At 56.2% G+C, this 20,902-nt stretch overlaps 2 protein-coding genes across 2 annotated transcripts; both read left to right on the top strand.

Moving 5' to 3' along the window:
* The first annotated feature begins 1,957 nt into the window (after positions 1-1,957).
* On the top strand, positions 1,958-10,087 carry MYPOP (Myb related transcription factor, partner of profilin). Its single transcript, XM_070771305.1, has 3 exons — positions 1,958-2,055; positions 2,814-3,364; positions 8,771-10,087. The coding sequence occupies exons 2-3, from the start codon at positions 2,866-2,868 to the stop codon at positions 9,478-9,480; spliced, it is 1,209 nt and encodes a 402-aa protein (XP_070627406.1). The 5' UTR covers positions 1,958-2,055; positions 2,814-2,865; the 3' UTR covers positions 9,481-10,087.
* A 2,689-nt stretch (positions 10,088-12,776) lies between these two features.
* On the top strand, positions 12,777-15,245 carry IRF2BP1 (interferon regulatory factor 2 binding protein 1). Its single transcript, XM_019979816.2, has one exon. The coding sequence runs from the start codon at positions 13,101-13,103 to the stop codon at positions 14,853-14,855; it is 1,755 nt and encodes a 584-aa protein (XP_019835375.2). The 5' UTR covers positions 12,777-13,100; the 3' UTR covers positions 14,856-15,245.
* The last annotated feature ends 5,657 nt before the right edge of the window (positions 15,246-20,902 follow it).

Genomic DNA, 20,902 nt, shown 5'->3' with positions numbered 1-20,902 from the left:
TACAGCCCCATCAGGTTGCAAAGAATTGGACAAGACTTAGCGACTGAACCATAAAACCCTCTATTTGCACTTCTCACTCGGCCTCCAGGACAGCAGACCACCCTGGATCTCCTTTCACTCCCTGACTGCTCTTCCTCAGTCTTCTTGGCTGATCCCAGCCCTCTACATCTGAGTGCCCAGCCTTAAGGCCATGGACTTCTTTTCTATCTACACTTGTTCCTTCGCCAACCTCTCCCAGTCTTAAATGTCATTATTCACTGACAACTCCTAAATTCCTGTCTCAAGACTGAACCTCTCCCCTGAAGTCCAGACTCAAATATTCAACTGCCAACCTGATATTCAACTTGGGCACACTTAAACTCTTAATCCTCTTGTAGCCCTTTGCCAGTCTTTGCTTCTGGTAGCTCCATCCTTCCGTTACTCAGGCCAAAGACACTAGAGTCATCCTCAACTCCTCTTTCACTTCCTCTACCCAATTCCACTTCTGCTCACCCTAGCAGCTACTGCCTTGGTTGGAGCCACTACTACCTCTCACCTGAGCCACTACCTCTTCATGGGGCCTCAGCTTCCACTCATGCTCCCTAAAGTCAGTTTCTACTATTAACACCAGTCAGATCATGTCCTTCCTCTGCTCATGGCTCTCACCTCCTGTAAAACCCAAAGTCGTTACAGTGACCCACAAGGCCCTGAAAACCTCTGTCTCCTCACCCTACCCTACCTGCTGGCTCTCTCCTCTCCAGTCCACTAGCCTCCTGCTATAGTCTTACCTCTGACTGCACTTGTCCCCTCACCTCCTTCATGTATCTACTCAAATGTCACCTTCTCAGAGAGGCCTCCCCCAACTACCTTATTTTAAAATTACAGACAGACACACACATGCACACCACACTGCCCAACCCCTTTGCCCACTTCTATTTATTTCATAGTACTTACCACTTTTTCACTTATATATTTTATTTTGCTAATTGTCTCACTCTCTCCAGTAAAAAGTGAACTCCATGAAGGTATAAAATTTGTCATTTGTATTCACTGCACCTAGAATTGTGCAGGCGCTCAATAAACATTTGTTTGAATGATCAATGAAGCACTGTTTGTTGAATGACCTTGAGGACTCCAGCAGGATGTAAGCTACAAATTTCTCGGCGTGGACTTAACTCCAGCATCCTGCCTCCCAGCTAGAACCCGTGTTCTAGCTTCATTTCTGCCTCCACGCATGTACTTAAAGTCATGTCTGTGCCGGGATCACCCCTTACCAGCCAAGAAGCTCTCACTCTGATCTCCCTCCCCGCGTGTCAGTCGTGACGTAAGTGGACAGGGTCCCCCCAGGCAGGGCTTGAAGGTAGATGAGTTACTATAGTTACTGCACCCGCCTGCGGCGGAATATCCCCTGGGTGCCCCGCCCCTACGGGTAATAGATGGTTTGCAGATTTTTAGCAGCCCCGCGCACGGACGGGTATATGAGGCTGCAAACCTAGTTTTCTGACGCTCCCCACCCCACCCACGCAGTTGTCATGGAAACGAAGCGCTACCAGCACCATCTCCCTCCCCTTTCTCTAAGAGACACACAGACAAAGTCAGAGGGTTGAGTGGGCTGGAAGATTGTCCGAAACGCTGAGAAGCTGTGCAGTCCCATCGCTCTCCACGGTCCCTCCCTGATCCTCCAAGGATTGCTACGCCTGCGCAGGAGACAGAGTCTGGGTACCAAGGCGAGCGGGGAGAGAGGCACGCATGCGTACGAGAGTTTTGCGCGTGCGCTCTGGTGGTATCAGGGAGCTAGGGAAAGGAGCGCCGCGCTAACCTTGCGCCTGCGCAACTGCAGCCCGCTGACGGAGGCCGGTGGAGGGCAATTCTGCGCTTGCGCTAGGGCGGGGGGAGAGAAACCCAAGCGGTAAGGGCGTTGGGGGACCGACCGGCGCTAGGTGCGCCTGCGCCTTGGCTCGCGGGGCGGCCGGGGGCGGGGCCCAGAAGGGGAGGGAGAGAGCCGGCAGGGGGAGGGAAGAGGCCGCAGAAGCCCGAGCCTTGACCGACGGGCAGGCGGGGGCTGCGGCGGCGCCGGTGAGTGATCCGCGGCTCGACTCGGTCCCCACCCTCCGTGACCCTCATTCTTCCTGGAGTCTCCCCTAGCCCCCGTTGCCCCGCGAGCCAATCCCGCACCCCCATAACCCTCAGGGCTCCCCTTGATTCGTGGCAATCCCCAGAGCCCCCACAATCCCCGCAGACCCTAATCCCTAAGAGTTTATATTCCCGGCTCCTCCACTGTTTTAGGAGCCCCCAACTCACCATTATTTCTGAACTGCCCTTCTAAGGACCACTTCTATTACTGGTCTTGCAGACGTCCGATTGCCCCCGAACCCCCAGAGCGCTCCACTGATCCAGTTCTCCCCCTTCTTGCTGCATCTCCTTTTGAGGATCTCCTAATCCCCATCACTCTCGTGTTTCATCGACCCCCGAGACACTCCCATTCTCCTTGCATTTCCCACTCTTCTATGTCCCCAGTTCTCCTCTAACTGCCGCAGACACCCCCTCTTCTTCCGCTCTTCCTCATTTCCCTCCACTCCTCCAGACCCTCCCCCCATTTTCATCAACTCCCTGGCCTGGCACTTTGCGCCGCGCCTGGCACGAGACGAGCGCTCAGTCGGTGTCATCTATTCTTAGGCACTCTGACGGCCCCCCGCGGCCCGTCTCCTCCGTCTGCCCTCCGCCCCCAACCCTGTCCCCAGGGACCCGGGAGCCGGTGTCGGGGCGGCCGGGGTGGGGCGGGAGGCGCGGGGCCGCTGAACCCCTTGCCAGCCCCATGCGCCCTGTGCCCGCAGCGCCGGCGCCCCCCATGCGCCAGGCGGCCGGACGGCGGCGTCGGGGGGCGCCATGGCCTCGGCGGCGGCGGGCGAAGCGGAAGAGACCACCCGGCTGCGCAAGCCGCGCTTCTCGTTCGAAGAGAACCAGATCCTGATCCGCGAGGTGCGCGCCCACTACCCGCAGCTCTACGGCGCTCAGAGCCGTCGGGTGAGCGTGGCCGAGCGGCGGCGAGTGTGGGACGGCATCGCCGCCAAGATCAACGGCATCACCAGCTGGAAGCGCACCGGCCAGGAGGTGCAGAAGCGCTGGAACGACTTCAAGCGCCGCACCAAAGAGAAGCTGGCCCGCGTGCCGCACTCCACGCAGGGCGCCGGGCCTGCCGCCGAGGACGCTTTCTCCGCTGAGGAGGAGACCATTTTTGCCATCCTGGGACCGGGTGTGGCGGGATCAGGAGCTAGTGCTGGGGCCGAACAGCCCCCCGCGGCTGCCTCCTCACAGCCGCCAGCCCCGAGTGCCTGCGCCCAACGCTATGTGCTGTCTGAGGATCGCAGGGAGGATCGACGCGCGGGTGAGTTCCTTCAGCATCACTTTAGCAAAAGCAACCAAATTCTACTTTGTGTCTGGCACTGTTCCGAGCCCTTTCTATGGCGCTTCAGATCCTCACTACAACCATGTAAAGGGCATGCTGCTATAATCCCCATTTTACACCTGTAGAGACTGAGGTTCAGAAAGGTGTAGCGACTGTCAGAGACAAGAATGGAACCCAGACCTAGGAGATCTGGCTCCAGAAATCCACAGCTGGGATCATCAGCTCGCCCACGATTTTCACTATAATTGTAGTGTAGGGAGTGACTCCGGAGGCAGGCAGTTTGGGCTCCACTTACTACTTTGCCACTCAGCCGTGTCATTTGGGATAAGTTACTGCTCATCAGTTTCTGCATCTGTGAAATGGGAATAAAAGATTGTCCCCACCACACAGGGCTGCTGGGCAAATTAAATGGGCTAATATGTGTAAATTGCTTAGCACATTGCCTCCTTGTTAGTTCCTGATACAATTACCAACACTGTTAAGTAGGAACTGTTTTACCATTTTGTAAATCAAAAACTCAGGGAGGTTTGCTAATTTTCCCAAGGTCATGCCCAGAGTAGAGGAACCCAGGAGAGTGGAGTACAAAACTTCCCATGCAGCCTTGACTCTGGATAATTATTTCTTCTACAGCTATTCCCCAGGCAACTGCCCCCAAGGGTTGGGGACAGAGGTGTGACTGAGACATCCTCGGGTCTGCCCTTCTGGACTCACAGTTCAGTGGGGGAGACAGATCCATGCATAGACCGTGATGACTCAGAGCAGGCAGGGCTGGGTGGTGGGAGTTCTAATGCGGGCACCTGATCCAGCCTGGGCAGTCAGGGAGGGCTTCCCGGAGTAGGAGGCATCAGACTTTCGATACAGAGTGAGAATGAAGAAGAGCTGGAAAAGTGTTCCAGAAGAAGGAAGAGCATGTACAATAGTTTGGAGGCAAGAGAGTTTGGCCACTTTAGGAAACAGAGATGTTGCCTTCTGAGAGGAGAGGAAGGAAGAAAGAACATATTTTTGAGATGAGGCCAGAGAGGTCAGCAAAGGTCAAACCATGCAGTTCTTTTAAGCTGAAATAAGGAGTTCAGTTTTATGTTAAGTACTGTGGGGAGCCACTGAAGGGTTTAGAGAAAGAGGGGACGTGTGATCCAACAAGGCATCTCAGGATCATGTATTATAATTTCAAGAGGTGCATTCACTCACCCAAGATCACACAGCAAGTAAGCAGTAAGAACTTGAATACAGGTTGTGTCCAACTCAAGTTAAGTCCGTGAACTTAACTTATGCACTGGACTAGACGGCCTGATATAATATATACCATGTGTGTGTGTACACACACGCATGTTGTTTATGCATATTGTTTTTTTTTTGTTTGTTGCTAATTCAAGTCCAACTCTTTGGCAACTCCATGGACTACAGCCTGCCAGGCTCCTCTGTCCATGAGATTTCCCAGGCAAGAACACTGGAGTGGGTTGCCATTTCCTTCTCCAGGGAATCTTCCTGACCCAGGGATCAAACCCATGGCTCCTGCATTGCAGGCAGATTCTTTACTGCTGAGCCACCTGGGAAGCCCACAACAACAACACACAAAATGACAATTGACTGAGAGTTAATGAGTGTGCAGGAACTGGATCACACATGGTTTGTACATAAAGGTCAGGACTTTGGATTTTATCTTGACGGCATCTGGGAGGCAGACAGTGTCTTAAGCAGGAGAAAGACACCATCACTTGGGACCCTCGTCCTCAGTATGAAGCAAACGTCAGTGTTTCTGTGAAATGGCCCCATTGAACCAGCACAAAGATGGCAAACTTATTACGTCAAAAGCTGTGCAACCCCTCCATTCATTCATTCATTCAACAGGCACCATGGTAGGTGCTGCGAACACTAGGGAGAAAAGGACAATTTTCCTTTCCATATGAAACTGACATTCTAGCTATGGTAGACAAACCACAGACAAGTAACCCTCAAAGCAAACCCTCAGATTACACGAAGAAGTGGTAAAAGAGGCAAAACAAAGCATGTTAGGAGGATAGTGAGTAATGGGAGGGGGGTGGCTGCTGTAGACAGGAGTCAGGAAGGGCTTCTCTGGAGGTGAAATTTGAGCAGAGACCTGAATAGAGACTGGACCAAGTGGCTATCTGGAGGAAGAGTACTCCAGCTGGAGGGAACAGCAGGTGCAAAGGCCCTGAGGCAGGTATGTGCCTAAAGTATCCTTGATTAGAATCTCACACAGAGATTACCCACTGTGTGAAACTCTGAAAAGAGGAACTGCTCTGACTAAAGGACAGGAGCAGGGCCTGGGGCAGCCTGAGGAATCTTTTCTGACACTGGAAGGTCAGATAAGGATCGTTTATCTTGTGACCTAATATTTGAATGGAAGAGCAGTAACAGTAACAACATTGAGACCTTAACTGTGCCAGGCACTGGCCTACGCCATGTACCCATGGTGATTCACTTAACATCTGTAACCACCCTTGGGGAGATGTTCTGTTATAGGATTACTTGGTCCTGTGTTCACAGGCATCCATTTACAGGTGGGGAAACTGAGGCCCAAAGGTTGCAAATAACTCTGATTTTTAACTCTCCTAGTGGTCCTCCCATAACCCCTGTGAGCGTGAAGGCTGGGCCCCTTTCTGTTATTTTTGTGCTTGTGCTCAGTCACTTCAGTCGTGTCTGACTCTGTGTGACCCTATGGACTGTAACCTGCCAGGCTCCTCTGTCCATGGGCTTCTCCAGCCAAGAATAGTGAGTGGGTTGCCATGCCCTCCTCCAGGGGATCTTTCTAGACTAGAAAAGTCTAGGAAGCTCTTCCTTTACTAGACTAAAAAAGTCATATATTATTTCCAAGTGGCTGCAATTCCCATGTGCTTTATGAAGAAGACTTGCCATCATGGATCCCGTAGCGCCGGCCCAAGGAATGGTTAAAAGCATAGGCTCTGAAACCTACCTAGGTTCAAAGCCCTCTTTTCCCAGCTCTGTGACACCTCTCTGGGCCTCAAGTCAGCTCATCTGTAAAATGGGCTAATAATGATAGCACCTACCCCAGTGACTGGCTGGAAGGACTCAGTGAAATAACATAAGAGGAGAACTTAGCCACTTTACTCAGGGCTGGCCAGGAAGATGTCCAACCACCTTTAGCTCTGGTTATTGGTGCTCTGCCAGCCTCTCCCACCTGTCCAGGCTGCCTGACCTAAGAGGATGGAGGGGGTGGTGATCCTGGTGGAGGGAACAGTATGTACACTGGGGTTGAGGCAAAGAAGAGGAATAGAAAGGGGCAAAAGCTGAGACCTTATAGCCCTAGAGCAAGTCTTGGACTGTCCCCCTTGGGTGCTGGGAGCTGTGGGAGGGTTGCTACCAGGACTTGGGGCCTGGTGCCCAGTCAGTACTGACTCCTAGGAAGCCCCGGTACTTTTCTCATTAAAGACAAAATTTTGTGCTGGACATTGTTCTAGGCGCTGGGTAAACAGCAGTGAACAAAACAAAGCCCTGCCTGATGGAGCTGACATAAGGAGGAGGAGACAGACCACAAACACAGAGCGATCCCATGCCAGGTGGAGATAAGTGCTATAAAACAAATCAGGGAGGGTTAGGAGAGAGAAAAGGACAGAGCTGCTTCAGACAGAGGGTTGTGATGTTCTTCCCAAGAAGACCAAGTTTGAGCAGAAGCCTAAGGAGGTGAGGGAGGGAGCCTGGCAGGTGACTGGGGAAAGATCTTTTCCAGGCTGACTGAGAAGCAAGTGCAAAGGCCCTGGGGCAGGAGTGGGTCTACAGTGTATAAGGATCTGGGACTTAGCTGGCGGTCCAGCAGTTGGGACTCCACACTTCCACTGCAGGGAGCACGGGTTTGATCCCTAGTTGGGATACTAAGATCCCACATGCCACCCAGTGTGGCCAAAATTTAAACAAACAAACAAAAAGTGTATGAGGACCTACACGGAGGTCAATGTGGCTGGAACCAAATGAACGAGAGAGAGAAGGAGTGAGACGTGAGGTTAGGGAGGCAACGGAGGCAGATTGTGGGGACCTAAGAACTTTGCTTTTACTGTGAAAAATAGCCACAGGAGGGTTTTGAGCAGACAAAAGACAGATCTCACTTGTACCTTTATTGAGGGAGAATTTTCAGACCATAAACCCACTGATTTAATAAGTGTACAATTCAGGGGCTTTTAGTATATTCACAGACTTGCACAACCATCCCTACAGTCCATTTTAGAAACTTTCATCACTCCAAAAAGGAACCCTATACCTCTTAGCCATCAACCCCGCTATGTCCCTCCATCTCTGCCCAGCCCTGGGCAACCACTAATCCACTTTCTGTGTCTATAAGATTGTCCATTTTGGACATTCCATGTCAATGAATGATAATGAGGTCCTTTGTGAGTAGCTACTTTCCTGTAGCATAACTGTCCTGTATTTTAGTTGGACCCTTGAGGGCTTCTGGTAGAGAACAGACTCTTCAGGGGTGGAGGTGGGGCTGGGAGCCCAGTGAATAGTCCCAGGTCGGGAGATGATGGCAGTTGGACCAGGATGGGCATCATGGAGCTAGACAGATGTTGAACAAATGGTTATTTGTACACGAGTGGTGTCTTGGGAAAGAGAAAGAGTGACCTTTTGACTTTGTCCCAAGCAGCTAGAAGGATGGAGCTGCCATCATCTGAGATGGGGGTGGCTGAGGGAGGAGCAGGTATAGGGGAGAACCAGGAGCTCAGATCCGGCAAGTGAGTTGGAGACATTATTGGATGAGATTATTGGAGGGGATATGCGAGTACACAGCTGGAGAGAGAGGTTCGGGAAATCTGGGAGCCTGTGCATGCAGACTCTTATGTCCACGAGCGTGAATGACATCCCAGGTGGGAAGAGGTGGAGGAAGCCCCGCAGGCTTGCAGCTGACCTGGCACAGGCCAGAGTTAAGACTGCCATCCTGCCATCCTGGTTGGAGAGACCCCCTATTCCTCCAGAAGTCCCCCTCTCCTGCTCCAGCCACCTCTCCTTTCTTCCAGGCCCTCCTACCCACTCCCTTCTCCCCAGGATCAGGGATGTGGCCAGAGATGGTTCTGTCTGGATAGCTCAGAGCCTTCTAGAATGTTGGTTCTTACTCTGAATGACCCAGGGGGGAGAAACACTGTATTTAACAATAACCTGGTGGCCGATGCCAGCCTTAATGGAAACTGAGTCTTGGAGGTCTCCTGTTGAGTCATTAAGGCTGGTATCGGCCACCAGGTTATTGTTAAATATATTGTTTCTCCCCCCTGGGTCATGGGGCTTCTGCTCCAAGGCATGATCCAACTTAGGTTTTCAAAAGCTGACTTTGGGGCCAGGCTGGGTGGGAGGTGGAAAGGGGAAATCATGACAGCGTTACAGGTCCCGCCCATCTTACCTACATCTCTCTCTCCACAGACACACCAGCCCACAGCAAAGGGGGCTCCAGCAGCCCAGAGCCTTGGGCCAGAGCCTCCTGCAATCCCCAGGAAGGGGGCTGCCAGCCACCCAAGGAGCGTGAGTCCTCGCCCCCTCCAGCCCTGCAGACCGTCCAGTTGCCCCGCCTGGCCTTGTCTCCACCGCCCCCAGCCCCTCCACCACCGCCGCCACCACCCCCACCCCCCCAGCCACCGCAGCAAGCCCAAGTGGCACTCTCGCCCCCCAGCCCCCCACCCCCTCCGCTGCCTCCGCCCTCGGCCCCAGACCCCTCCCTGGACTTCCTGCGGGCTCAGCAGGAGACTGCCAATGCCATCCGGGAGCTGGCGGGCACCCTGCGCCAGGGACTGGCCAAACTGAGCGAGGCCCTCAGTGCCCTGCTGCCCCTTCTGCCAGGAACCCCCGCTGACCCACTGCCCCCACCTCTGCCCCCGCCCCCGCCCCCACCCCCCAGGCCCATCTTGCCCCCACCCTCCCCTAAGGTGGAGGTCACCCCAGAGCCGGTGTCTGTGGTGGCGGCCGTGGTGGATGGGGCGGTGGTGGCAGCCAGGGGGGTGATCATTGCCCCAAGGAGCGAGGAGGGGGCCCCCCGGCCGCCCCCTGCCCCTCTCCCACCCCATGACTCCCCCCCACACAAAAGGAGGAAAAGTTTCCCTACACGGAAGAGGCGGGGGCGATGGAAATCTCCCTGAAATCTGCCATGGGGTTCGAGCTTGTCTACGCACCTTTTGCCTGCACCTCCTCCCCAACCTTAGCCCTGTGGAGGAGGGCAATGCACCTTCCCTTCCCAGCTGCACCCCGGCTCCCTGCTGCAGGGGCACGAGCACCCCACCCCTGTACTAGTTAGTGCCTGATTCTAGGGCAGGGAGGCCTCCTGGATGGGCCCCCCAGCCCTTTCTCCAGTACAGCGCTGTCTGCCTGGCTGCTTCCCCCAACCCCGACTTCTAAGCCATGGATTTTATGTTATTTATTATATAACATAATAATATGGTGGGTTGCGGAGGGAAACCTGCACTACCCCACACCCCCGCCCCCGCCCCTAACAACTCCTGGCCTTGACTTGAAGAGAACTGACCCACCTCCCCAACCCAGACTTTGGAGGGGGTGGGGGCTGCAAGACAAATCAGGATGAAGAGGAGACTGCAGTTTATACCCTAGGGAGGAGGGGGTGGAGTTCTCACTGGGGAGATGGAGGTTGAGCCTTCTGCCTCCCACTGCAGGTCTCTGACCTCCAGAGCTTAACCCGCTCTGTTCTCCGCAGTGGTGACTAGATATCAATAAACTTATTTTTTAATACAATTACTTGGGGCTCTGCCTGAGACAGGCCTGGAATTGCACCACCTATACAAGCAGCAGAATACCAGCCCCATCTTTCTGTGGGCAGGTGACACCCCCTTGAAGCTGGAGGCTGGTAGTTTTCTGGACTTTTTTTTTTTTTCCTTAAAGTCATCAAGTCCTGTGTTGAAATCTTACCCTATTTTTTCATCCTTCAGACACCCCCTGCTAAATGTGACCTCTAGGAGGACATCTTGGATTCCTTTTTCTGGGCTAGGATGGGTCTGCTGCTTAGATTTTCCCTCAGCATCCTGTGGTCCCTAAATGAACACATACCTTTATCTATTTAAAGCCTGCTTCCCCTATAGTTTAATGAAGTCGAGGAGCTGGTTCTCTTTTCTACTCCCAGACTGGCTGCAGAACCTGGTAGCTAAGTAGGTAATAGCCATCACCCTGGACTCAGACCTGGTTCAAGCCCTGCTGCTGCCCAGCCAGCTGTGTAACTACAGGCCTTTATTGTCCTCATCTGTAATGTGGGCATAAAGATTTAGCTGTCTTTACCGGCTACAACTACATCCTATTCATCCTTCAGGTCACAGCTCAAATATTACCCCCTCAAGGAAAGCCTTTCCTGACACCTCCTTTCTTCCCCCAGCAGTTATAAAAGAAAGGGAGTTAAATAATCATTTGAGTACATTTAAATTGAATGTCTGCCTCCAGGTGAGCCTTGTCAGGGCAAGGCCTGAGCTATCTGACTCAGTGTCCTCAGCATTGCCCATCACAGGTTGTCTTTGAAGTAACAAGAAGCTTAAAAACAACTTATGCCAGGCTCCATGTTCAGCATTAATATGAATGTGCATTTTAACCTGAAGGTACCCAATGAAAAGTAGGAGTCTCCATTTTCTCCTGAGAAGGTTTAGAGGCTTGCCCTAAATTTGTCAGGGCCCAATGCAGTTCACCGGTCTGGCTGGAACTCTTGAATCCTACTCTCTTTAATATTTAGTAAAGAATAACCCAAAGATGATTTTACATGATACATAGATGGCCTTTTTAATGGCTCTATATGCATGTAGTTCTATTTTGTAAAAATGAACCTAGTACTTAAAACCTGTAATTATGCACATACTGCTTAGGATAAGGCAGAAGTAAATAGCCTTTTTTCATAGGAGTTTACTTCAAGAAAAATGTTAATGATAACAGTGGTAAACAAAATTGTGCAGCTGAGACTGAAGTTTGGGTAACAGAAACAGACCTGCTGTGGCTGCAACGGGATGAAGGGGAGGGGAAGCAGGCACTCCCTGATTAGTTTGAAAACTGCTAATGAATGCAACCGGGGCAAGTCATTAAGATACTTGGAGCACAACAGAGACCCGGTGGCTTCCCTGATGGCTCAGTGGTAAAGAAATCTGCCTGCCAATGAAGGAGATGTAGGTTCGATGCCTGTCTGGGTCAGGAAGGTTCCCTAGAGAAGGAAATGGCAACCCACTCCAGTCTTCGTGCCTACTTCGAGTAGCCTGGCGGCCTACAATCCATGAGGTAGCCAAAGAATCAAACAAGGCTTAGCGACTGAACAACAACAGACCCAGGCCTAGAGAAAAGAGGCTGATGTAGGTTAGAATCTGGAAACCTGTCTCTCCTCCACACGCCCCTTCTCCAAGCATGCCCTGCAGCGTTCCTTCGCCGGGAAGCACGAGGGTCCCAAAAGCCTGCTTTTGCCTATCAGGTAGTAAGCACTCAAGGTTGGAAAAACGAGGTCTGGTTCTCGCGCTCCCCAGAAACTATGCCCCACATCCAACTCTTGCTATCTGGCCTCATTTTCTCCTTCCAAATTAGTGAGCCGTAGAGGTCGAGAGCTCCTCTCAACCCGGCGCTCAGAAACCCCAGAAATTGAGGTGGGGGGGTGGGTTGTGGACAGACAGCGGGAATCGTGAAGGCCTCGATCAACCTCTCAGGCGGCGGAAGTGCGTCGGTTTGTCCACCCCGCGGAGCATTTCGGGAATTGTAGTGAAGTTCGGCGGGGTGCGCAGAAACTGACAGTGTAACCCTTTGGAGACCAGAGCGCGCCGGCGGAACTGGAACAGTTAGGGGCGTTCGACCACTCCCTTTGGCAGATAAAGCAACTGACGCGGAGACCTTCAGTCCTCTCCTCTCCGGCTTTCGCTTGTCCCACTTAAGAGTCTGATATCCAAGATATGGGCAAGACGAAGTGCCAAGTGGACAGCCCTACCCAACACTTGAGTCGCCAGCTTTCTGTCCCCCCCTACCCTGACCTTCCAGTTAAGGCCCCTCCGCCCCCGTCCCAAGAGCTACTGCCTTCAGTAACCGGTAGCCGGCCCACCTTTTGAAGGGCGGGGAACTGAATCTCAGAGAAGGCAAGACTTGCCTGAAGTTGCACAGCAAGTCGGAGTAAGAAACCGGATGCCTGTCCACTTCCCGAAATTTCTGAATCCCCAGTGGCTCTCACTACTCGTATCACATCCCCGCCCCCAACCTTTGTCTCCAGCTGCTTGGAGCGACCAAACTCCCTGCCCCGCGGCGAGGAGTAATCACGGTTGCGCCACGGAGAGGTGGCGAGCCCCAACCCTCCTGCAGCCTGCGGTCCCCTTTAAGAACAGGCCCCGGCGGGACTACGTTTCCCAGAAGGCTTTGCCGGTGCGTTATGTAACTTTCCCTGCGAAGCGGCCTCTGGGGCAGAAAGAGGCGGCGGCGGCGGCGGCGGGAGAGGCGGGAGCCCGAGGCGGCGGCGCCCGCGGCCCATCGCGGGGCCCGAGCTGTGCGCCGCGGCCCGGAGCCTGGACCCGGCGGGGGCGCCGACGTGCCTCTGCCAGTCTTTTCGAGGAGGCGGGAGTGAGGAAAAAGGCTTAGGGCCCAGGGGGCGGGGAAGGGGGGCCGGGCCTGGATCCGCGGGGAGGCCGAGCGAAAGGCCTGGCCGTGGCTCGCGCGGTCCCGGGGACGCGAATCAAACGGCGGCGGCGCGGATCGAACGGCGGCGGCGGCGGGTGGAAGGCGAGAGCCCGAACGGGCGCGTGCGGGGGCTATGGCGTCCGTGCAGGCGTCCCGCCGCCAGTGGTGCTACCTGTGCGACCTGCCCAAGATGCCGTGGGCCATGGTGTGGGACTTCAGTGAAGCCGTGTGCCGCGGATGCGTGAACTTCGAGGGTGCGGATCGCATCGAGCTGCTCATTGATGCCGCCCGCCAGCTCAAGCGCAGCCACGTGCTCCCCGAGGGCCGTTCGCCTGGGCCCCCGGCCCTCAAGCACCCGGCCACTAAGGACCTGGCTGCCGCCGCCGCACAGGGCCCTCAGTTGCCGCCTCCACAGGCCCAGCCCCAGCCGTCGGGGACAGGCGGCGCTGTCTCCGGCCAGGACCGCTATGACAGGGCCACATCGTCGGGCCGCCTCCCCCTGCCCTCGCCCGCCCTGGAGTACACCCTGGGGTCCCGCCTGGCCAATGGGCTGGGCCGTGAAGAGGCTGTGGCGGAGGGGGCGCGAAGGGCCCTGCTTGGCTCCATGCCCGGCTTGGTGCCCCCCGGGCTGCTAGCAGCTGCAGTGTCTGGCCTGGGAAGCCGAGGCCTGACGCTGGCACCCGGCTTGAGTCCTGCCCGTCCAGCTTTCGGCTCCGATTTCGAGAAGGAGAAGCAACAGAGGAATGCGGACTGTCTTGCAGAACTGAACGAGGCCATGAGGGGCCGGGCAGAGGAATGGCACGGGCGCCCCAAAGCCGTCCGGGAACAACTGCTGGCGCTGTCCGCCTGCGCCCCTTTCAATGTCCGTTTCAAGAAGGATCATGGGCTGGTGGGACGTGTGTTCGCCTTCGATGCTACTGCCCGCCCGCCAGGCTACGAGTTCGAGCTGAAGCTCTTCACCGAATACCCCTGTGGTTCTGGCAACGTGTACGCGGGAGTCCTGGCCGTCGCTCGCCAGATGTTTCATGATGCTCTGCGCGAGCCGGGCAAGGCGCTGGCCTCATCAGGCTTCAAGTACCTCGAATATGAACGCCGGCACGGCTCTGGGGAATGGCGCCAGCTGGGGGAGCTGCTAACGGATGGGGTCCGCAGCTTCCGCGAGCCAGCTCCCGCGGAGGCCCTGCCCCAGCAGTATCCAGAGCCGGCCCCTGCAGCCCTCTGCGGCCCTCCCCCACGAGCCCCATCCCGGAATCTGGCTCCCACTCCACGCCGTCGCAAGGCCTCCCCTGAGCCTGAGGGCGAGGCAGCTGGGAAGATGACCACAGAGGAGCAGCAGCAGCGGCACTGGGTGGCACCCGGTGGCCCATTCTCCGCTGATACCCCTGGTGTGCCCTCCCCCATTGCTGCCCTGAAGAACGTGGCCGAGGCCCTGGGCCACTCCCCCAAGGACCCTGCCGGGAGTGGGGGCCCTGTGCGCGCCGGGGGTGCCAGCCCCGCCGCCTCCTCCACGGCCCCGCCTCCAGCCCAGCATCGTCTAGTGGCCCGCAACGGTGAGGCAGAAGTGAGCCCCACAGCAGGGGCGGAAGCTGTTAGCGGGGGTGGTAGTGGCGCCGGGGCGACCCCTGGGGCCCCCCTGTGCTGCACTCTCTGCCGGGAACGTCTGGAAGACACCCACTTCGTCCAGTGCCCCTCAGTGCCCGGACATAAGTTTTGTTTTCCCTGCTCCCGCGAATTCATCAAGGCTCAGGGCCCTGCTGGAGAGGTTTACTGCCCCAGCGGAGACAAGTGCCCGCTAGTGGGCTCCTCTGTCCCCTGGGCCTTCATGCAGGGAGAGATCGCCACCATCCTTGCTGGAGACATCAAGGTTAAGAAAGAACGGGACCCCTAGGCCACCACTGCCACCAGTCTACTGCCCATCCACCCCCGCCCCCCTCCACCCCTTGCCACCCACCGCTGCTGCGGATAAATTATTCCCTCCCCTACCCAGGCCTGTGCCTCCCTCACCTGTGTACATACCCACTTCCTTATCCCAGATGGGTCCCCTGGGGTAGATGCATTGAGGGTGGGGGGAGAAAGCTTCTGTCCGAGGGGGTGTTTGGGGTCCCCTGACCCCTCTGGTTTCCCTCTCCCCTCCTTGGCTTGGCTTTGCTGCTGCTTGTAGTTGAGGGAGAGGTGGGCCCCTCCTCCTTGAGAAGGGGCCTCCTGAAATCTCGCTCTTTATAAATGAAGCAAAAGCATTTTATTGCCCCCCCCCCCCCCCCCCCCCCCCCCCCATCTTACCCCCTTTTCCTCCTTCAATAAACCGAAAGATGGGTTTTTTCCTTCTTGGTCCCTTAGTTGTGTGCGATGCTGCGCCCCCTTTGGGACTAAACTGAACCTGCAAGGGAGAGGACGTCGCGTTGTAGCCTCCAGGTGGCGCCCTTCACTCAGGTGGGCTCACCGGCTGTTTTCACAAAGGCTGGCCGAGCCTTCTAGTCATCAGCCCGTTTTCCAGATGCCAGAACTAAGGCTTACGCGGGGAGCGGGGCGGGGGAAGGGGATGGCTCTTGCATGGTAGCCACAGCCAAGCTCGGGAATTAGGTTTCCCGTCTGGCCCATCCCCGGAAGGTAGAGGACACAGTGCCCCCGAGGCGGGGTGGAAAGAGGCTTCCCAGAAGGGACCGACCAGCTGTGAGTTCTTGCTGGGTAGGGAGAAAATTAGGCCAGATTGCTAGGGGGAACTGCGCGAGGACATTTACCTCCTGAAGTGCACTAAACAGGGTCCCTGGGAAGACGGTGACTGCTGCTCGCCTGCTGGTGCCCTGAACTGCGCGCCCATCTCAGATCAGCCTCAAGGGCGGCCTCCCTGAGACACCGTGACTGGCCGGGTGGAAGGCACTCCCCCCGCGGTCACCTCTGATGTGTGCGGCCTTGTCCCGCACCTGTCCCGGCCGGCTGATTATTAACCAGGACTTCCTGCTCGCTGGCGTCAGGGGGCGGGGCCTGAGCGAGCTGCGGCAAAGCAGGGGTTAAGGGGAGGGGGCGGCCCCAAGAGCCCAGCCCCCACCCCAGCGGCCTTCCCCACCCCACCCCCCGCCCCTCGCGCGACCCTGACGTGGAGATTCCGGGAAGGGGGAAAGCGGGGTGCAAAGGCCAGCAGGTGGCCAGAGAGATGGGGAGTGACTGTCAGACGGCTGTGCGGCCCTAGGTTGCCCCAGGTGTCAGGAACCCAGCTGTTGTATCACCCAACTCTGGAAGGCCTTAACGTCCAGACCCATGTTGGTTACCCAGGTGTCCCACCCGCAAGTCCCAGCTCCCAAATATTAGGGACCCTAGGGCCTGGTCCTCCGTAGCTGGAGCACCCTCAGTTCTTGGTCTGGGGGGTCCCCTCCCTGCCCCCAGCCACCAGGTCTCAGGTGTTCTGTCACCCCTGGCACTGCCAGCCTGGGCTCTGGGCAGGGCTGGGAAAACCACCCCTGATTAAATACACCAAGGCGATAAGTGTGGGGCAAGGGAGACGCTGGATGGAGCTCCAAGCCTGAGCACTCCTCCTGGGCAATCTTGTGGCCTCCCCTGACCCAGCTCTGCAGACCCAAGTATTGAGTAGCTCCCCCTGCCCCCATCCTGAGTTAAGAGGACTTCAGACGCCAGGGCACTATGCCCCAGGAGGCTAAAGACCTGTGGAGGACACCTGGTCCTTTAAGAACAGCTGGTGGGTGGGTGGGGGGCAGGGGAGTCACCCCCAGCCTGGCCAGTGTGTATTCTAGATAGAGGTTGGGTTAACTATTAACAGAGCAGACAGCCTGAACTGCGTGGGTGTGGGGGGCTGGATCAGCCCCTCTTCATTCAGGGCCAGGGTGGGGCCCGAGCCAAGAGGCTCTGGAGTGATTTGGGGATCAGTGAGTGGATGAAGAGGCTTCATGAAAGAGAGACAGGGACACAGAGAGAGACTGAGGGAAAGATGGAGGCCACAGAGGTGATGAAGGAGCTGTAGAGACTGACTCATTGAGAGAAGATAGAAACCCAGAGAGAAAAAAGGAGAGATCAATGAAAGACCCTCAGAGATGAGGGAGATGTAGAAACAGAGACAAATATTCAAAAAAGAGAAATATCCCAACTGGTTAAGAGAGGCTGAGATACACTGAGGAAATGCCAACAATAGAGAAAGGAGAGAGAAGAGAGAGTCAAAAAGAGGATGATAAAGAGGAGAGAGGGAGGGGGCAGGCTGTGAAGTCAGGGAAAGGTACAGGTTTGAACTAAAGAGTTAATACATAAGAAGGGCAGGGCTGGGTCTGTCAGTCACTTGGTCCCTATATTAAGACCTGGCTCAGTCCTCACCTTCCAGGTCTTAACTCTGCTGACACGTCCTCCAGGAAGCCCTCCTTGACCCTCAGTCTGTGTTAGGTGCTATTTCTGGGTTCCTGCTCCCCTATCCCAGCCCTGAGCATTCTACATCTTAATAGAACTGCACTGCAAGTCCCATAAAGGCAGAATCAAGGCTGTCTCAGTCCCACCGAATCCCCAGTCTTGCCCAGCACTGGCTGTTTAAAGGATGGATAGATTAATGGATTTCTTTCCTTCAAGAAATGTTTATTCAGCACCCACTGTGTGACCAGCTCTGCTGTAGGTGCTGGGGATACAGCGGGGAACAGAATGCCATCTCTGTTCTCATGCAGCTGACGTTCAGGTGGGAGATACTGACCCATAAAATGTGGATCTCAGCTCCCGACCAGGGATCGAACTCACGCCCCCTGTAATGGAGGTGCAGAGTCCTAACCACTGGACCTCCAGGGAAGCGCCAGAGATTGGTATTTTAAAAAGGGAGGCAGGGCTTTCTAAGATGACACTAAAAACTAAAGGAGGTGAGGGAGCAAGCCAGGAACACTCTGGGAGAATAGCTTGTGCAGAGGCCCTGAGGTGGGCACCTGCATGGTTCGCTCCAGAAGTAGCCAGGCAGTCAGTGCAGCTCTGGCAACAGGGAGAGACATACAACTGAGGTCAGCAGGATCATAAGGGCACATGGAGGGTCCTGTGATCCGCAGGAAGGACTTTGGATTTTCTTTTAATGGGAACAAGTAGAGGGTTTCAAGCCCTGAGAGAAGAGATGAAACGAAAAAGCAAGGAATCAGCTGAGATGGACAGCATCCTGTTCAGCTCTGTGTCCAGGGCTCAACAGAGGGCCTAGTATAGACGCCCAGTGACAGTGTGTGCAGGAGGGAATAAGAGGCAGATTGACAGAGAAAAGAGTCAGAATGACATTAGCTGGATGGACAAACTCCCAGGGAGAAGCCAGGTTAAGGACCCAGGACGCCCAGGGACAGCAGACAGACAGACACAGACAGACAGACGGCAGCCCAGCTGAGAAGTCCCATTCCTTCCAGAGGCCTCCCCACCCGGAAACCTTCCCAGGAGCTGGAAAAATCCCCCAGTCCCCCCTGCCCGCCTTGCCCTGTGGCGTGCCCACTCACACCTCAGGCAGAGGAAGCTGGCAGGCCCCACAGGAACCTTTCTGTGCGGGGGGAGTAAGGGCGGGCGGGCGCAGGGACGAAGAGAGAGGAGTGGCAGGCAGGCAGGCAGCGGGCAGTGGCTACACAAAGGCTCCAGTGTCTGCCCCTCCTGCCCCTGGGTACAGATATAAATAATATGTACATATACCTTTATATATATATATATATATCTACCAGTGAGCTGGGGTGGGAGGCTAGGGGCCACACAGTCCCCCCCTAAGGACCCTGGTAGAGCAGAGGTTTGCTCCTGTGGGGTCTGGGGCGTCAGAGACAGTGACCAAGACTGAGCGGTTCCGGGTGAGAGGGACTTACAAGGTTCGAGAGGGACTTACAAGGTTCGAGAGAAACAGGAAGAGACTGGCAGATCGTGGCCCCGAGTTAAAAACCAGGTGCCAGAGAGAGTCGGTGGGCTCAATCAGAGACAGATCAGGAAAGGAGAGAGATCAGATTTCCCTGAGAAAAGACAGAAAAAGTCCAAGGTAGATGGGACAGAATGAAGACAAGGGTCATTCCAGAGAATGAACCACAGAGAAATGCAGGTGAGAGGAAGTAGGGACAGAAAGAAGCAGAGAGGCCAGCAGACAGCCAGGGGTTGACAAAGAGAAGCAAGCAGGCAAAGGCCAAGGCTGGGGGCTTGGGAAGGTGGGGGACCGTGGGTGGGGGAAGGGTCAGGGCACATCTCCAGTTTAGGGGCACCGCCTGTGGGGCTCTGGGCCAGCCCAGTCCAGGGCAGGCTAAGGGGCAGGGAGCGGAGGTGAGGGAGGTGGCCCTTGCGTTCCGGATCTTGGTGTTTACCTGGGGCAGGCATTGCAAACAGGCGCCCAGCCTGGCCCATGGCAGGGCGAGGGTGGGATGGGCTGGGCTGCAGCTCTGGGCACCAGTGGGCCTGACACGCCCACCTGTGGCCTGGGTGGTGAGTAAAACCCACGGGACACCTGGGTAGATGGTGACACATAGGGGGACAGACACAGTGACACACAGGGACAGATATAGGCAGACCCAGAGCGTCCGAGACATAAACAGACCCACAGAAGCCAGTGACAGAGACACGCTGTAATAGACATGGTGACAGGCACCAGGACACAGCAGTGGGCAAACACAGTGAGCTCAGAGACGCGGCGACAAAACACAGAGACTGAGAACACAGGCAGACACACTGCAGACGAAGGCAGCACAGGGACACACATGCAGACACCGCGACACAAACACCCACGGAAACCCAGCAACAAGCCCCTGACGCCGAGACACACGGGCGCACGCAGCACTCGCTCACACACTGACCACACAGATCACGGAGTAACACGGAGGCCTGCAGACGCCATGACAGTGACACGCTGACACCAAGGTACACGCTGACATCGACTCCCGGACTGCTGGCTTCTGGGGTGCCCCCTCGGCCTCTGGTTGCGGGGTGTGAGCGGGGCTGAGCATGGGGGAGGGCTTGGGACCCCAGGGCCCCGCTGTGCTGCTCTTACCCCTCTAGAACAGCGCCCTGATTTAGGGCCCCATCTCTGGGCCCGGGTTCAAGTTCTAGCTCCCCACTCACCACCTGTGTGACCTTGGACAAGTTACTTCTTCATGCCTCAGTTTTCCCAGTAATAAAATGGGTGGTGGGAAGGACTGGCTCCACTAACTGTCAGGTGCTTCCACGATGCCAGACACGTGGTGCGCCTGAGTAACTGTTGTTATCTTCTTCTTCGTTTCTCTTCTTCGCCATCATCGTCTCACATTTTCTGAGGCAGGTGGCTCTCTGCTCACAGCAGGGACCCTGCCTTGCCCTCTGTTTCCCCACCCACGGGCTCCTCCCTTGGACCACGTCACCCAAAGCCACAAGCTGTGCCCAGGTCCGTCTGTCCCAGCCCAGGCTTCTCCGCGTCCCCGTGCTGTCCCTCCGTCCCTGACCCCCAGCGTCTTCATGTCTGTCCGTGCGTCCCATGTGTGACCGTGGTACTTTTCCATGCTGGCCGCCCGCCGGCTGTCCCTGGGGTGGGGGTCACACCTGCCCACGCCGGCCGAGCCAGTGGCCACCAGACACCCTGACGGATGGCCCCACCCTCCCCCCCAGGACCCTACAACAACACCCGCCCCTCCGGCCACCTGAGGTCCCCACTGGGGCGGCCTGAGGCCTGAGCCTGGGGACAGGAAGCCCCAGGCCTGGCCGCCCTGAAAGCCTCTTTCAGCCTGGGCCTCCTCCGGCCGCCACCGACTCCTCCTGCGGAATAATATTTGGGCTGTTGGCCGGGGGGCGGGGGCCAGATCCGGAGGCCGCCTGGGAGAAGCCAGAAACCGCAGGGCTTCCTGCCTCGGGCCGGCCGACTCCGGGAGAGACCCCCAGGCCCGAGGGAGGGGGGCGGGCACCCGGGGAGACTGAGGGCCTTTCTCTCGGCACCAGTTGTTTTTTCCAGGAACCGGGAGGAATTCCCCAGCCTGCCCAGGACAGCGAGGCTGG

The sequence above is a fragment of the Bos indicus genome, chromosome 18, assembly GCF_029378745.1.
Source record: "Bos indicus isolate NIAB-ARS_2022 breed Sahiwal x Tharparkar chromosome 18, NIAB-ARS_B.indTharparkar_mat_pri_1.0, whole genome shotgun sequence".
Classification (NCBI taxonomy): Eukaryota; Metazoa; Chordata; class Mammalia; order Artiodactyla; family Bovidae; genus Bos; species Bos indicus.
Note: the sequence above shows the minus strand (reverse complement) of the source record. Positions and strands in the feature narration are given on the sequence as shown.

Bases quoted from the DNA above. Each gene is read 5' to 3' on its own strand.
- IRF2BP1 (XM_019979816.2), top strand. From the start codon at position 13,101: ATGGCGTCCGTGCAGGCGTCCCGCCGCCAGTGGTGCTACCTGTGCGAC.
- MYPOP (XM_070771305.1), top strand. From the start codon at position 2,866: ATGGCCTCGGCGGCGGCGGGCGAAGCGGAAGAGACCACCCGGCTGCGC. The intron at 3,365-8,770 runs GTGAGTTCCTTC...CTCTCTCCACAG, and splicing joins CAGGGAGGATCGACGCGCGG to ACACACCAGCCCACAGCAAA.